Source organism: Amblyomma americanum, chromosome 5 (assembly GCF_052857255.1).
Source record: "Amblyomma americanum isolate KBUSLIRL-KWMA chromosome 5, ASM5285725v1, whole genome shotgun sequence".
Lineage (NCBI taxonomy): Eukaryota > Metazoa > Arthropoda > Arachnida > Ixodida > Ixodidae > Amblyomma > Amblyomma americanum.
This window is the reverse complement of record NC_135501.1, coordinates 31715675-31732623: the sequence shown is the minus strand read 5'-3', so window position 1 is coordinate 31732623 and position 16949 is coordinate 31715675. Positions and strand designations below refer to the sequence as shown.

The 16949-nt window shown below is 47.8% G+C and overlaps 1 protein-coding gene across 1 annotated transcript; it reads left to right on the top strand.

Annotated features, from left to right (window-relative positions):
* Positions 1 to 1259: 1259 nt before the first annotated feature.
* Positions 1260 to 5139, top strand: LOC144132365 (thrombin inhibitor hemalin-like). Its single transcript, XM_077664717.1, has 4 exons — positions 1260 to 1409; positions 2364 to 2552; positions 3120 to 3161; positions 4864 to 5139. The coding sequence occupies exons 1-4, from the start codon at positions 1367 to 1369 to the stop codon at positions 5073 to 5075; spliced, it is 486 nt and encodes a 161-aa protein (XP_077520843.1). The 5' UTR covers positions 1260 to 1366; the 3' UTR covers positions 5076 to 5139.
* Positions 5140 to 16949: the final 11810 nt, after the last annotated feature.

Here is a 16949-nt window from a genome sequence, read left to right as displayed (position 1 = left end):
TTTTTCAACGGGCGCTGACATCACACATCACACGATCGTGTTAGAAACATATGCAGAAGAAAGCCAACAATCACTGATTTTCTTATAGACGTTCCTAGCGAACACGAACACGCAAGAAAAAATGTACAAATAAATTGCTATAGCGTGGAGCTGCTTGGCATCACACTACCAGACACCAGAAATAGGGGAGTTTGGGGCGATTCATTCAGTCACAGTGCCTGGCTGCCTATCCTGCCTGTTTTAGCAGCTAGAGGAAGTGAATGAAAATATAAAACACAGAAAATTTCTGCGTGTTCAGGACACTGCTTTATGGTCACGACTACATTAAGCAATGCAATTTGGTCTTCGGTACTTGTCACAGAGTAATATAGTTGCAACATTTTTCTCGTTTACTGGCTTGGTTTGGCTTGGTTTATCGGGGTTTAACATCCCAAAGCGACTAAGGCTGAGAGACGCCGTAGTGAAAGGCTCATGAAATTTCGACCACCTGGGGTTCTTTAACGTGCACTGACATCGCACAGTATACGGGCCTCTAGAATTTCGCCTCCATCGAAATTCGACCGCAGCGACCGGGATCGAACCCGCGTCTTTCGGGCCAGCATCCGAGCGCCATAACCTCTCAGCCACCGCGTCGGCGTTTTCTCGTTTACTGCTTGTCTCAAAAAGCGCGAAAATAATTTAAAAAAATTGCAGAGATCTATTTCATTTTTTGCCAGCATTGAACTGAAGCAGTTATTGTTTTAGGACTAAAAGCGGCCAAAAAGATTCTCAGACCAAGTAAAACTTCCTTCATTACGTTTCTCCTCTCACAGTATCACTAATGAAGCCTGCCCTCGTTAGAATAATGAGGGCCTATGGGTATTCACACTGAAAAATGTAAAAACTCCGAATAGGCGAGAAAAAACGTGAACTTAAACCGCTTTCAAATCGTTTGCCCGCTGACTAAATGTCGGTAGCCCATTCTCACTCTTATTTAACGTGGCATTACTTAGGACAACTTATTAATAGTAGTTTGCAGTTCTATTTTTACAGTCAATAGAAAACATTTACTTTCTGTATCAGCAAAGCGAACTGCAGAGGAAAGAACTGCATGAATTTTTTTATTTTATCGTTACAGGATGCTGACGCCATTTCATTCAGCCCAGAAACACTTCATATATCAGATACGGACGTAGGTTCCCATATCTCGACCTCGTTGTAGCCAATTAGGGATCGACGGTGATTGCAACATTTGCTTTATCTTGCACGCATCCCTGCAAGAGATAGCGTTGACCAAAAACACTCTCTGCCAATTGTTTTCCTGGTGTATAAAAGTCTAGGCGTGCTAGGAAAGCTTAAGCCATCTCGCGGCAGCATCATCCTCAACATGAGGCTGTGTGTCATCTTTGCTCTCATCTGCACCACATTTGGTGAGTTTCATGCCGAGGACAATAAGTAGCAGCACTGAACTGCTAGTGGCACTGCGGTAACTGAGGCGATAGTACGCCAGAGCTAAGATGGTATTAGCGTGGCATGGCTAGTAGATGCTAGGGTGAAAACTAAGAGCTTAAAAGAGCTGAATTCGGCCTATGCTTAATGTGCAACTAAAGTCCCCGAAGAATTCCAGTGTCTCTGTGTTGTTGAAATGTAGTAAATGCCTCATGCCTGAGTAAAAATACTGGTTGAAATGAAATGTGTACTCTGCAAACCTTGATAACACAATAGCGTCGTTTTTACTCATAGTGAAAATGAAATTAAGGTATGCAAACTTGAGAGCATGTCCCCGCGTTGGTCGGAGACAGGTGGGTCTGTGTTCCGTAAAAACCAAACAAATGCGATGCAATTTTAAATTATCTACTTGGCGCAACCTCATTACACGGAGTGATCTACATATCACCGCACCATTCTGAAGAAGACAGCACACAACCGGAATTTTGTGTCCCTTGCTCGTTTAATTAGTGCACAAAAACTTTTGTCGGTAACAACCGGCCTCATAATATGAACTGCACGAATTTAGAGAAATTGTACGGGGAACTTGCAATGACAGGGTTGAAAGGTCATGAGAAGACATTAATCTATTAAGTGTCAGGAAAAAGCGCAAGAGTTCACCATAGGTATTAATATTCTGGAAGGTAGGTTTGAGTAGGTTAAATAATTGCGCCATATTGAACACTTAAGAAAATATTCTGAGTCGAAGCACCGGATTTCCAAAGCAGATTTTATTCTCGCATATCTGTCCATTAACGTCCTAGTTCACAAGGTTTGCTCTTATATGTTGACCGCTACTGGCGCCAGACGAGAGTATCAGGATGTTAGTACTATTTAAAAATAGCAAATATGAACAGCTGGCCACAGCCTAAGAAAAAAAAACTGTTTTGTTGCAGCGGCCACCTCATACGAGGAGAAATGCACGAAGGACCCAGAAGTTGGTTTATGCAAAGCTTTACTGCCGAGGTGGTGGTTCAACGTGAGGACTCACCAGTGTGAGGAATTCTTCTACGGCGGCTGCGGTGGCAACGAGAACAGATACGAGACAAAGGAAGAATGCGAAAAGACTTGCGCTGATGAAAAGCGTAAGTGCATAGATTATACTCGCATACTTCCTTGCACAACGCTAATGCGCGAAATGCTAGAAAAGCACAGAACGTTCACAGAAGCTCCACAGTTTAAAATGAAAATATCACAATTATGAACGAGACACAAGTACAAATTTCGCTATCCACGCATTTGGCTGAGCATTGCTCTCTCATTCATCTTGTTTTCTATGGCCAGCAGACTTCCTTTGGTTGGCTTTCTAGTTTCAGTAGTCTTCAAGTAACAAAAAACTACATAATAAGCGTACGCTACAGTATCATAAGCATAAGATGAGACTAGCGATTCTGACGAGCCATCGTGCCCATAATAACCTTCTTCTACCTTCATTTATGTGGTCACATGCTTGACTGGGGCATTACGGTGAACAGCCTTGCCTGGTGTACGCTGCCCGACTGGTTTGCATGTCGCAGTGTCCAATGAAAACAAACAAGTTTTATGTACACTTTATTTAATGAGTTCCCGTTTCAATGTGCGCCAGTAGTCAACACCTCTTGGCTTTTGTCTTCAGCTGTTTTCAATGAAGCTGTTTTCTTCCGGAATTCCAGCAATCGAAAGGCCTGGAGGATTGACCGAGGGTCTTCTATATGGTAAGAGATGTCCACATCTGAGAACGGTGCAAATTTGCCGGCTCACCTCCGTGTGAATGAAGTCAATATGAAGGTTCTATGCAATGAACGCTGTGCGAGGTAGCCAGACCCTAGGAAATATTTCGCAAGTACAAACGTGACCTTAGGTTAGTGATAAGCGCAATGCCACAGCACGAACCCTAGTTCTCGCTCCCAGTGAGTAGCCCACAGAAAAGCGTTACAAAAAACGTTTGAAACATACTGCTGTAGATTCAAATATATAAAGAAATATCTACGCTAATGCGGCGAGTTGGGCGTGTTGGTACATGGGTTTCTAGAAAAGCAGCGCTGAACAGACGAAAACAGAGACGAGGCGACAAGGACGGGCAGCGCCCGTCCTTGTCGCCTCGTCTTTGTTCTCGTCTGTTCAGCGCTGCTTTTCCAGAGAATATCTACGCATTTGGTGGAGTACTCAGACTTTCCCTCTTATCCTGTAACGACGTCTGTAGAATTTTTCAGCAACTACTTCTGTTAAGGTGAATTTTTTACCATTTCGCTCACTGTTGTCACATACGACCCCCTTTCGCCGGGAGGTACCGTTGAAATAAGAAAGCAACGCGGCGAGAATCCACAGCACACGATAATGCGAAGGGTTGCTCGATTCGCGTGCCGTGCTGTCTGACTGCTTGCCGCTGTCTTGTGGAGAATCTTCAGGTGCGGAGGGCAAGCAAAAGCTCGCGTTATCTTCGCCCGTTTTCCCAGCGATAAGCCCGCAAAATTTGTTGACGAATTCATCTTCATGAGGTCTCGCAAAATCAGATTCAGTATGGTGGCTCCCTGTGTTGAAAAATACTGTGACAGTTGTATGATTCCCGGGCCGAGTGGTGGCGTTTTTCTCTTTTAAGATTTTGTTCGCCTGAGAGCTGGGACGAATGCACGAAAGGAAACTTAAATTGCGCTGAGTTTGGTGGGGTATACATGAGAAAGGGAGTTGGCGACGTCACTGCCTATTTTCTTAGAAACACACGCAACACCTTCCCTCACAAAAACAAACAAACCTGGTAGTGTCCCAAAAGGGTAGCACACAAGTGTGCCGAATAGTCTTCGATCTTTTCACTGATATTTCCTTTTTCAGTTTCAGATATTTTTATTTCGCTTTAGGTTAATGCTTTGAAAATGAAATCAATTTATGAGGCATACGAGTAGGCAAACCGGTCAATCTGCCGAATGTGTCGCAAGCATGTGCGTCTCTCGCAGCCGCAATGCAGCTCCAGAACAGTAAAGCGTGGATAATGTGAAAACCATCATATTAACATAGATACACCTTGTGGTGTAATAATTTCAGGCTCCGTACGGTGGTTGCGAAGCGTACATTTACGTGCACTATAAGAAAGAGAAAGATTTGGTAACCACTACTGAACCTCTCAATCTTTTAAATGACAGAACTGAAAATAAGACAACCAGCAGTCAGTTTGGAGCTCTACAAAAAGAAAAGTGATCAGAAAACAGTATGCACGCATCCGCGGAAAAAGGAGAAAGTGAAAGGAAGCACCACAGGCGGTCTAGGAGGCAATCGAGTTCACACCGTCATGCAGAAACTTTATTGCATTGCTTTGAGGCGAGGGAGAGGCCCTACGCTAAAGCCCCCTCGCTGTAATAGCGCATGAATTTTTGCTCGCTGCTTAGTGGCTTCTCTCACTCCTGACTCTTATTTTATTTGCAGCCTCGATAGAAGACGTGTGCCGTAGGCCCCCATACACTGGTTACTGCTTGGCCTTCTTACCGCGCTTCTACTACGACGCCACGACCAACTCCTGCAAGCCGTTCGTCTACGGTGGCTGCCACAGCAACGGAAACAACTTCGAGACTCGACGCGACTGCCTGGATTTCTGCTCCCCTCCAGTCGCCACGCAGCCCACGCCATCGACAGCGTAGGGTCCGGAGCATGCTGTAAAATTGAAAGCAAAAGAAACGCAGAAATAAAACAACTAAAATCAAACTTCACGAGTCTAGATGAAACTGTTTGAGGAAGACGTCTGTGATGTCGCAGGCGGCATAATCTTTTTCTCCTTGAAAATGACTTGAGTTCACACATCTCAGCATAGGCATTAAAACAAAAATATAGGCCACTTCGAAATCTGGTTGTTCGCTTTCTCAAAAATTTGTAATAAAACGTTTCTTAATTTCAGTAACACATTATTGATGTTTATTTTCCACGAACGATCTTTAATAAACAGTAACATTTTTTTTGTCTTGGCACACTGTTGCCAGTAGGAAGGTATTGGACGATATTAAAGCATCTTGATACACCAGTGCAAAGCAATGCCCAATTGTATGACACGTAATTACATTAAAACCTTGTCCGCTTAATAGTAGTAATCTGTTTGCTTATTATACTTTAAAGATCGTCATACACCAGGATATCATTTCACCAAGAAACTTGAAACTTCAATCCTATGGCATACATTCATAGCCCAATTAACAGACATAAAAATTATAATAGTTAATTCATTACCATTCACTGATATAAGCAGTTTTTTTCGTCATATACACAGTTGTGAAAAGAATGTTACTATGAATCAATGGAGCATATTATTAGCGAAGGAAAAATGGCAAAATATATAAGCATTATAGCTTGCAAGGTAATAGAAATAAAGCAACTTTGCTTAGAGAAGCAATGTTTGCGCTGATATTTGATTACTGGAATGCCAGTCGGTTTCCTATAGTGACTTTATTGATTTGGTTTTTGTCGACCGAACAGCCCAAGAAACCCTAAAAACTACGTTGACTGCCATTAAATATATACACTAGATATGTGACACCTGCCGCAGATATCTATTTAAGTCTCATCTCCCAAAAATCTACGTACCTGCAAAACTAAAGTTGCTGTCCGTTCCGAGGTATAGTAGATACTGTAGACATTTGAGCAAGACGCTTGCGAGATGTTTATTAAGTTCCAAGCACAGCGGAAACACGAGCAGTCTCTGCGACCTAGGCACTTAAACTGTGACACAAATATGCTTGAATCTACGTGATACCAAAAGATGAAATCATTATTTCATACACTTGGATGGTTGTGACATGAAACGCTCCAAATGTACACAAAGCTGTAGGGAAGCTTTCATGCACGAATATAGCCTTCCCGCTGTAAGCGACTTCACGTTAACACAAATTCGTAAATAGCGAACGGTACAAGAACATGTATTACGCGAAAAATGGATGTACTACACAGAATTCTATGCAACCGGCGCAAAAACAGCAAATTATGTAGTAGGTATTAAAGTTTAATGGAAAGTAATTGGGAAAATATAATAAGAATGACGAACTGTGAATTGTGGAAACCTGTTTCCCCCCTCCAATTCGAAGTGGTCTATCTTCTTCGTCGGTGGTCAGGACAGCACTAGTTGGGCGAGGAGGGAAGTCTCCCTCATGGGGAAAGGGAACAGTGACTGAGCGCCACCTCGTAGGTTACGCGGAATTCTGCGAGACCGGACAGAGTCTCTTCGGGATCCGGCCAACGTTACGAGCGGTTGGAGCCGCACGCTCTCGTCACTTTCCGCGTCAGACGCACGAGGATCCGTTGTGCCTTGCCGCTCGACTTCTGGTTCCAGGCAGCGAAGCGAGCGCAGCAAACGAGCGCTCTGGTCGCCTTCCCCAGCAAATGCTGGGGAATGGCTTTGCCACAAGAATGCGGCGCGAACGGGAAAACCGCGCCGCCATTGTTGGCGCATACAAATGTTCGCCGCCGATACTTCCGAAGTCGCGCCCCTGCCCCAGCCGGTAAGTCGGTAGTCCTTCTTACGTTGCCTTCTACTTCCGAGGAATGCGTCGTTGATGTTTCTTAGCTAGATGGCCAGCTCTGTGTATTAATTGCAAGTGCATATGAGTGTTCACGCTGTGTCGTCCCTTCCCTTTGTCCCTCGAGCACGAACCCCATCCGCGGTAAGCGAGCGGGAACGCTGCTTCCGCGAAGTGGGAGAGCGGGTGGGGGGGGGGGACGGAAGGCTGTCCCCCGTCATATTTGCAGACCATCGACATTAGCCTCCGAGTGTTATGCTGTCTCTGCATCTGCAGGCGAAATAGACCCCATGTAATAACAGGCAACCTGTCTGGCAGCAATCGTGACTGCAGTAGTCCGGCGCAAAGCTATGGGAAGGTCGGAGAGAGGTGCACATCGATATCCGCACCAATTAATCGTGCGCCGCGATAGTCTTCCGAGAGCACTAGCACCCCTGAACCTGTTGGAAACTAATGCCAACTAGAGTTAACACATAGGAATGGGCAGCTCCTGCTGTGTTCCACATCACCAGCACGGATATCGCCACGGGAATGAAAAAAGGGTACGTCCGCACTAGCTCTATCCCGTGCCATAAACACCCGATGCAGGTTTTCTAATAATGCGCTTCGTAGCGGATCGCAATTTAATCTCCTGTCGTTTCCTTTTTTTTTGCTGATCGACTATAACTTCACATTTCTAGAGTTACGTATTCCGAAATTGACAAAGAATTGTTGTAGTAACCGCAGGACGACGAAACGCCCAGCTCACTGCGCCTGCTTCACGAAGGCGCCGAAAGCAGAGGGCCGTGGCATAAGGTAACGTCGCTGCGCAGGAACGTGTTATTCCTTTAGAGAGAAATCATACTCTGCTGTGACAACTTTGCAGTTCCATCATGGCAGAGCACTGCGGTTTCTTTGGAAATGCTCCGAAGAAAGGTGCCGCTCAATCGTGCATGCGCAGCGGAGTGAGCGACGACTTGGCAGGAGAGGGTAGAAGCAAGCTTCTTGTATGCTTTAACAACTCGTGCACTTCGCATCTGTTAGTGGCACAAGTATGCTCTGTGGCACGGCCGCACGATCTTTGGTAAGGTCTCAGCTGTCACACTGCCCACGGCTTATTGTTCTGGAACCCTTTCCAGGCCGCGAGAGACGTCTCAAACTTGCGACACATTTGACTAGAGTGTGGAATGTAAAATGTATGTAATCGCAGTATACAGAATGTCTGTCGGCACCTCGCTCGCACATGAATGCGGTAGCCGCTAGAAAGATTCTCGAGGTGACGTCGCGTTCTTAGCACGGCGCTTATAATCACTACACAGTTGCGGCATGCGCTCGCGCGCGTGATTTAATCGGCATGCCTTTACTCGAGTTAGCTAACGGTATAGCTGGTCGGAAACCAGCAAACTGTTGTTACACCGCTCTAAATTGCATGCGTAACGTCTTTTGAAGGTGCCATGTCACTGCTTCTTGAAAAGAAGCTCCTTCTAAAAAAAACGGATAGTTGCTATAAAAAAAATAAACAGATCTACGCCCCTATTTTGTCACACATCGGTCAAAAAAGGTGCTCCTTAACCATTTTCAGAGATCGCGAGCATCCCCGAGCCAGGCAAGAAGCCGAATTTGGAGAATATGCGACCCAACTTACTGACCTCGTGCTTAGGGGAACTGTACGAGAGGACCCTTATGATCTGGCTTCAAAACCATTTCCAGGACAATGACCTCACGCCACACCCAAGTATTTCCTGCCGAATCTATCACCTATTTTGTCGTACATTAGTCAAGCAAGGTGTGCATTAAACATTTTCAGAGATCGCGAGCATCCACAAGCCAGGCAAGAAGCCGAATTTGGAGAATATGCCACCCATCGTACTGACCTCGTGCTCAGGGGAACTGTACGAGAAGAGCGTTATGATCAAGCTTCAAAACCATCTCGAGAGCAATGACCTCATGACAAACGTAAGTAATTCTTGCCCAAGCTATCGCCTATTTTGTCACCCATCAGGCAATTAAGGTGCACATTAAACATTTTCAGAGATCGCGAGCATCCGCAAGCCAGGCAGAAGCCGAATTTGGAGAATATGCTACCTGTGTTACTGACCTCGTGCTTAGGGGAACTGTACGAGAGGACCGTCATGATCTGGCTTCAAAACCATTTTGAGAGCAATGACATCATGCCACACCAAAGTGTTTCCTGCCCAAGCTATCGCGAATTTTGTGCACATCAGTCAACCAAGGTGCGCTTTAAACATATTCAGAGACCGCGAGCATCCCCAAGCCAGGCAAGAAGCCGAATTTAGAAAATGTGTGACCCATCTTACTGACCTTGTGCATAGGGGATCTGTACAAGAGGACCGTTATGATATGGCTTGAAAATCATTTCGAGAGCAATGACCTCATGGCCCACGCAAGTATTTCCTGCTCAAGGTATCGACACTAGACCTTCTTCTCCTCAATGAAAATGTGAGAGCAACTGAGACAGGTGAGAGCAACTGAGAGCGCTTCTCAGTAAAAGGAAGAAGTGGTGGTGCCGAATGTTCTTTGTTTGAGCTCTTCCACTTTTCTGAAGTTTTTTGCTTTCGTGCGTGAACTGTGTCCTTGTCGTCCTTCGGTATGGCGGGAGTACAACCCCTGCACCCACCCGTCGTCTCCGTTGACAAGACTGCGGCTCTACCAGGTGGCAACTCTAGTGCTGATGTGGAGCTTCCAGATTCCTCTGATGAATCCGCGGTGACAGCAATGGATTCTGACAGCAGCAGCTTCATGCTTGTTGAGTCGCGCCGCCTGAAAAGGAAGTTGCGCCGGACATCGACAGCGGGTGAGTTGCCTGCGAGGAATGTTGACCAGCAAGGTGTCTTCTCAGTGGCCTTCGTTCCTACAACGCAGACGGCTAATCTGAACACCATTAACAGACAGCGGCTAACCCAGTTTTTCGACCGGGTTGTTCCGGGACAAGTCTGTGAAGTCAGAATTAATGCATGGAAGAATGTCCTGAGAGTAGATGTTACATCTCAGGCATCAGTAGACAAGCTGAAAGAAATTAGCGTCCTCGGTGGCATGGCGGTCCGCTCCTACGTTGCTTACGGGAAGCGCACAACCACTGGAGTTATCACTGATGTTGACCCGGAGATAGCTGACAAGGACCTCTGGTCGCTGATTAAACCTACGGCCCGGATTGTTGACATTCATCGTTTCGGGCGCTCCAAGTGTGTCAAACTAGTTTTTGAAACTGACGCTCTGCCATCCCACGTCAAGGTGGGCTATGTGAGGCATCCTGTCCGCCTATATGTTCCCAAACCTGTTCAGTGCCACAAGTGCAACAAGATTGGTCATGTGAGTGCTGTTTGCACGAATGAGGTATCCTGCCGTCGATGCGGCGGGATGCACCAGCATGACACCTGCACAACGAAGACTATAAAGTGCGCCAACTGCTCGGGTGCCCATGAAGCCACAGCTAAGGACTGCCCTAAGCTGCAAAACGAAAGACTCATCTTGAAAAAGATGAAGGAGAATTCGACCCAGCAAGAAGCGGCGGCGTGTATTCGTCGCCGCAAACATCGTTCCCGGCGGCGTCGTCCGGTTCCACACAATTCTAGTCAACCTGCACCACAGTCGCCGGAAGTATCAGCTCAGCCGGCACAGCAGCATGAGCCTAACAACGATAACAAGACGTCTGCGGCCGTGTCCCATGTTACCGCAGTAGCTCAGTCTGATGCGTTTGTGTTACCTTCTTCCTCTGATGCTGAATGGCCTGCTCTGCCATCCAAGGAGATCGCCATGGCAAGACCAAGACCGGTTGCCACTCCAGCTGACACTGTTGGCAAGCCAGAAGGTCAGCATGTGAGCATAATGTTAAAAAAGCTTGTGTGTTCAATGCGCGTGCTGCTTTCAGGCATTAACACGCCAACAGCAAAGATTGTTGTGCAGTTTTTGGATGCACTTGAGCCGCTCTTGGCGGCGTTGCAGTAATTTATTATGGCACAACCAAAACCCACCTCATCTGTGCCAATTCACGTGCGCCGTAGTGTAGTGGTGCAATGGAATGCCCGAGGCCTACGAAGTCGTCTGGGTGACTTCCGGCAACGCGTCCACAAGTACCGCTTCCCTGTGCTGGTTATATGTGAGCCCAACATGCCGTCGCCTTTCCGCCTTTCTGGATACGTGCTGCTGTGGGCTCGCACAGAAGACGAAACTAGCAAAGTGTTAGTTTGCATACGCCAAGACATTGCGCACGTCCGCCAAGTTCTACAGCCACACAACACAAACCATTACATCTGTTTGACAGTCACGCTAAAAGGACGGGTCTTTTCGATAATCGGTGCCTACATTCCACCTAGAGATGCCATTGATACTTCGTACCTATATTCAGCCATCCTGAGTTGTCCAGCTCCTCAAATCATAGTGGGCCATTTTAATGCTCATCACCCTCAGTGGGGCAGTGCTGTATGAATAACCGAGGCAGGAACCTGTTTGACTTTATGCACTCCCAGAACTTCATCAATATCAACCTTGGTTCCCCTACGTTTCTGCGTGGCACGTCGTACAGCGGCTGCTTGGATCTGGCATTTGTTTCAGCACGTCTCCAGTTTTACGTCAGCTTGTGCAGTGACGTGGAAACACATGGGAGTGACCACATTCCAACGTACGTTTGCGTCAAGTGGTACGCACCTACTACTCCGTCTCGCGTGCGATATACAGACTGGCCTGCCTCTAGGTCGTCCGTGGAGATTTCCTGTGTGGACCTCTCAACACCATCTAAAATAGAAGGCCTGATTACGTCCTCTCTCAGTGATACCACGCGGTATATATGTGCGCCTACGCCAGGGTCTACTATTGACGCGGAATTCGAAAGACTACGCGCAGTCCGTCGGCGCGCCGAATGAAAATACAGAAGAACCAAATCCACGTATGATCTTGCCCTTTGTCACCGAGCTCAACGGCAAATAAAGCGCCACCTAGCGAGACTAGGGAGACAACGTTGGAGGCAGTTCTGTTCATCGCTGGACCCTCGCAAACCACGGTCGCGTATTTGGCATGTAGCCAGGAGCTTGCGTTCACCCCCGCAGGAACGCTATCCTTTCCATGCCCTGTCTATTTACCAACGCCGTAATAATGTATAGGTAGCAGAAGAATTCAGCAAAATGGTTGTGGGCACAACTATGGTACCATCAACCAGTTTGGAGGCTTTTGTACCACCTTCTCCAGATGACCACTACGACATGCTATTCACGGTGCCTGAACTAGAAGCTGCTCTTTCCTCGTGTAGGCGTCCATCTGCACCTGGTCCTGACGGGATTTCGCACGCGGCCCTCTCTCACCTTGGCATGGAAGGCCGAACTGTGCTGCTCAGTTACTACAATGATACATCGGCTTCCAGAATCGTCCCAGAACACTGGAAGATCAGCCGCCTGGTTGCACTTTTTAAGCCTGGCAAACCTCCTTATGAGCTTACCTCATACCGGCCAGTTGCACTAGCGAGCTGCGTCGGCAAAGTTATGGAGCGAATGGTGCTGGCGCGGCTCGAATGGTTTTTAGAGCAGAATGCTCTCTATCCGGATATGATGACCGGGTTCCGGAGGGGACGTTCTTCGATTGACAGCGTAATCGACCTCATATCGACCGTGGAACATGAAAAACGTAGTCGCCGACTCGTCGCTGCTGTCTTCATGGACATCAAGGGGGCCTACGATAATGTACTTCATGACGCCATCCTTGATGCCCTTGACGACATTGGCGTTGGCGGCCGGATGTATTCGTGGATTGGGAGCTACTTCAACGGCCGGTCTGTTTACATGTCTACGCCTGATGGGGAGACTACCCGTCATCAGGTTTGCCGTGGAGTTCCTCACGGAGGAGTTCTTAGCCCAACCCTATTTAACGGGGCATTTATTGGACTGGTGAATGAACTTCCCACTAACATTCACATCAGTGCCTATACTGATGATATCTGCATCTGGGCTTCGGGTTCGACACGCCCGCAAATGCGTGCGAGATTACAACGTGCCGTGTCATCTACTTCAAGGTACCTATGGCATCAGGGTTTGCACTTGGCAGCTGAAAAATGTGCTGTGGTCGCATTCACGAGGAAGTCTGTCTGCCACTACCCGGTAACTCTTCAAGGGGTTGCAATACCATACGTCTCCCCCCACAGATTTTTGGGCATTATCATTGACCGCGATCTGTCATGGTCGAGGCATATAAACATGCTAAAGAAAAGACTCACTCTTTTTTGCCATGTGCTTCGCTTTGTGGCAGGCATTAAATGGGGCCCAACGGAGCGCTCCTTGCTTCGACTTTACTATACCCTCTTTATTGGCTACATTCGTTACAGCCTTCCTGTACTCTCTAACATGAGTATTTCCTGCTTGCGGACATTAGAGAGTGTCCAAGCACAGGCGCTCAAGATATGCCTCGGATTACTACGTTGTGCCTCGAACAAAGGCACGATTCAGGAATCTCGTGCGTTCCCAATATCGGTCTACCTGTCACACGAACCACTTCGTGTATATTTACGTGCGCTTACACGGCACCGCTGTCACCCGCTGACGAAGATTTTTCAAGAGCGACCGGACAGCAGTTTTGCACGCGCATTGCACTTCCATCGCTCCAAATTTCCATCAGACTATGCCCTGCCGCATCATTCCTTGCAGCCCCCATGGGTACTGGCTCAGCCTTCAGTCTGCCTGCATGTCCCTGGCATAATCAAGAAGCCTGTATGCCGGTTAGCGGACTGAAGCAACTCGCGCTTGCCTACATCTGGTCAGAATACCACAAATTTGTGCACGTCTACACGGATGGATCTGCGTCTCCAAATGCATCAACAGCAGATTTCGCAATCCCTGCACAACAGACGACCCACAGATTCATTTTGGGACACAAAACTACTTCAACCGCTGCAGAGCTTGTGGGCCTTCGGGAATCGATTCGCCACATCTGCGGAGAACCGCCTCAGGAGTGGTGCATTTTCACCGACTGTAAACCTGCGCTACACATTTTAGGATGCTTCCTACGCCGCACAGCCTACCAAGCTCTGGCTCTTGATATCATTAATCTCGTATCATTTGCTCAGGGAAACGGCCACCGTATAGTGTTTCAGTGGATCCCCGGACACTGCGGACTCGATGGAAATGAGACCGCCGACGCTGAAGCAAGGAGCGCCTTCAGCAGTGGCCTGCGTACAGCTGTACCATTCTCTATAGTGGACACAACTTGTCTCCTTTCAGAATTGATCAGGAGGGCGACGGCTAGGTACTGGGCCCTGCCAGACACCCGCCACATCCGCCTTAAACGGCTAGATCCGACGATGACCTTTTCAGTTCCTCGCGGAATACCTCGCCCTATTGCATGCGTTATCCGTAGACTACGTTTAAATGTGGCATTCACGCGCAAATACTTGCACTTAATAGGACAAGCGGACTCCCCGGAATGTACCACATGTGGCGTGCTAGAGACTATAGAACATGTTTTAGTGGCGTGTCCAGCGTATGCACGTGAAAGACTCATACTCGCATCTGCTCTGAAGCCTATGGACACATCGCTCCTCTCTGTTGATTTGACCCTCGGCTCTTGGCCAGATAGTTTTAGAACTGTAAAGGCAACGCGAGCGCTCTCACACTTTTTGAGCGACACGGACCTTGTCTCGCGTTTATGATATCAGAAAGTGTGCCTTGTTTTTTTTAAGTGGTTTTTCATCTGCCTCCTCCCATCATCATCGTCCCCCATCGTGACCTTCTTTTATCTCCTCTTCCCGTCCCCCAGAGCAGCGTAGCAGGCCAGATATTTATTTTTCAGGCCAACCTCTCTGCCTTTCTTATCAATAAAACCTCTCTCTCTCTTCTCAGTAAAGAGAGCTACTTAGCAGTCGGAAGTGTCTCGGTACCCAAACCAGCAGCTCGTTAAGTACCCTTCGGATTCCCCAGATCCCTGGCTGGGGAATATAGTTCAGAGAATGATGTCCAATCAGACGATGACACTGGTGGTACCGCCCACAGGAGGGCGGTGCTGATGTTCTTTCGCAGCTCGGTCGATGGAAAGGCAACAGGACCCGGTCATGTCGTCAACACAGCCTCCAGGTGGGCGCGCATGTGGGTCCGGACTGCGCCCATATGGAACAGGAAGGCGCCTGCGTGACACAGGAATGCGGGCTGTCTCCCAGCAGGGGTTGAAAGATCTTGTACTTCGTCGTCTGATGACCGGAACACGGAACCTTTGTCGAATAGGTGACGGGAATAGGTGACCGGTTCTGGTCGACGTGGCGTTCAATTTTGACCGCCCCAATACCTCAGAATCAAGGTACCTTACACCACTCGTTCTTGCTTCTTGGCCGAAAGAAGGAAAACGCACTCCTAGGTATGTTACCTGATTATGAAAAACATTACTGCAAAGAAGGTGGGAGATATACGCTCTTTACTTTTGAAGAGAATATGAAATAAATCTCCAAAACTAAAAATTTGGGAGACATCCCCTTTTAGTTATATCTTTACGAGCTAAAAGGCTCGGCTTAGCCCGTCGGCATTTGTGTGGCGCTTGCTTTTCTTGTAGCGAACCTCGAAGCTGTGGTGCTGGAGTGCCAGGCTCCACCTCAGTAGCCGACCACTTTTGTGCGACATATTGGGCAGCCAAGTCAAAGGGCGATGGGCCGTTTCCACTGTGAAACGGGACCTGGAGACGTAGCATGCCAGTTTGTCTATCGCCCAAACGAGGCATGCGCATTCTTTTTCAGACATGCTATACGCCTCTTCCCGCGTGCTGAGCTTGCGGCTCAAGTAAATGACAGGCCGTGTGTGCCTGCCATCGCTTTCCTGGAAAAGAATAGCGCCTGACCTGCGGTCGCTGGCATCACATTGAATGATAAATTGTTTCGAGAAATCTGGCGCTGCAAGTATTGGGCGCTCGTTTAGGGCAGTTTTCAGATTCTGAAATGCCTTCTCTTTCTTTTGGTCTCAGAAAAGATTGGCAGGCTCACTTTTTCTCAGCGCGTCGGTCAGGGAGCTGGCTAAATCGGAGTAGACATTTACATAATGTTGATAATAGCCTGCTAGGCCAAGGAAAGCCCTGAGTTTCGAATTTGTGGTTGGGCGACGGTACTCCACCACGGCAGCCATTTTATGTTCTGCAGTCCTGCGTTGGCCTCGTCCAACAACGTGCCCAAGATAGTTCACTTCGGCGCACCCCAAGTGGCATTTTCCCGCCCTCACCGTTAAACCAGCCTCAAGCAGTCGGCTCAACACAATGTGCAGGTGTTCAATGCGCTCTTCCCAGTTTTGGGAGAAAACGGCCACATCGTCAAGGTAGGGGAGAGCGAAATCTGCAAGTCCCCGCAGCACTTGGTCTATTAACTTTGAAAAACAGTACGGAGCATTTTTTAAGCCGAAGCTCAACATTACAGGGCAAAACGTGGCCGCGGGGGAAACGAATGCTGCGTACCTGCTGGCGCGCTTAGTGAGTCGCACCTGCCAGTAACCACCAACTAAATCCATTGTGGATATATATTCTGATTTAGCGACTGTTTCAGCCCTCTCCTCGATGTTCGGAATGGGGGAGGTCTGGTCCACTGTGATTGAATTTAGTCTCTGGTAGTCCACGCGGATCCTTGCTTGGAACCTCTACAATAATGATTGGTGACGTATAGTCAGTTTCGCAGGGCACAATGACGCCAAGTTCGAACATACGGCGAATCTCCGTCTCCATGATTTCTTTTTGTCCTGGAGAGAAACGGTACGGTTTGCTCCTGATCGGCTGTTCGCTGGACAGCTGAATGTCGTGTTCGATAAGGGTTGTTTTTCCTGGCTTGTTGCAAAACACCGCCTCAAAGTCACGGACGACGTTTTTCATATCTTCTTGTTGACGTTCCGTCAAACGTGGCTGTCTGTCGATTGAATTTAGCAGCTCATTCGCTCCTTGCTCGTCCTCATGTGGGACATAAGGAATGTCCGAGATGTCTTCCTGTGACATGTTCAGCGCCATGTTAACCATGGCCTGACGCTGTACATCAGGCTTCATCAATTTACTGTGGATTATTCGATAGTGTTTGTT

Coding starts and splice junctions, on each gene's coding strand:
- LOC144132365 (XM_077664717.1), top strand. CDS start 1,367: ATGAGGCTGTGTGTCATCTTTGCTCTCATCTGCACCACATTTG. Junction 1,410..2,363: donor TCTCATCTGCACCACATTTG/GTGAGTTTCATG, acceptor GTTTTGTTGCAG/CGGCCACCTCATACGAGGAG. Junction 3,162..4,863: donor GACCGAGGGTCTTCTATATG/GTAAGAGATGTC, acceptor TTTTATTTGCAG/CCTCGATAGAAGACGTGTGC.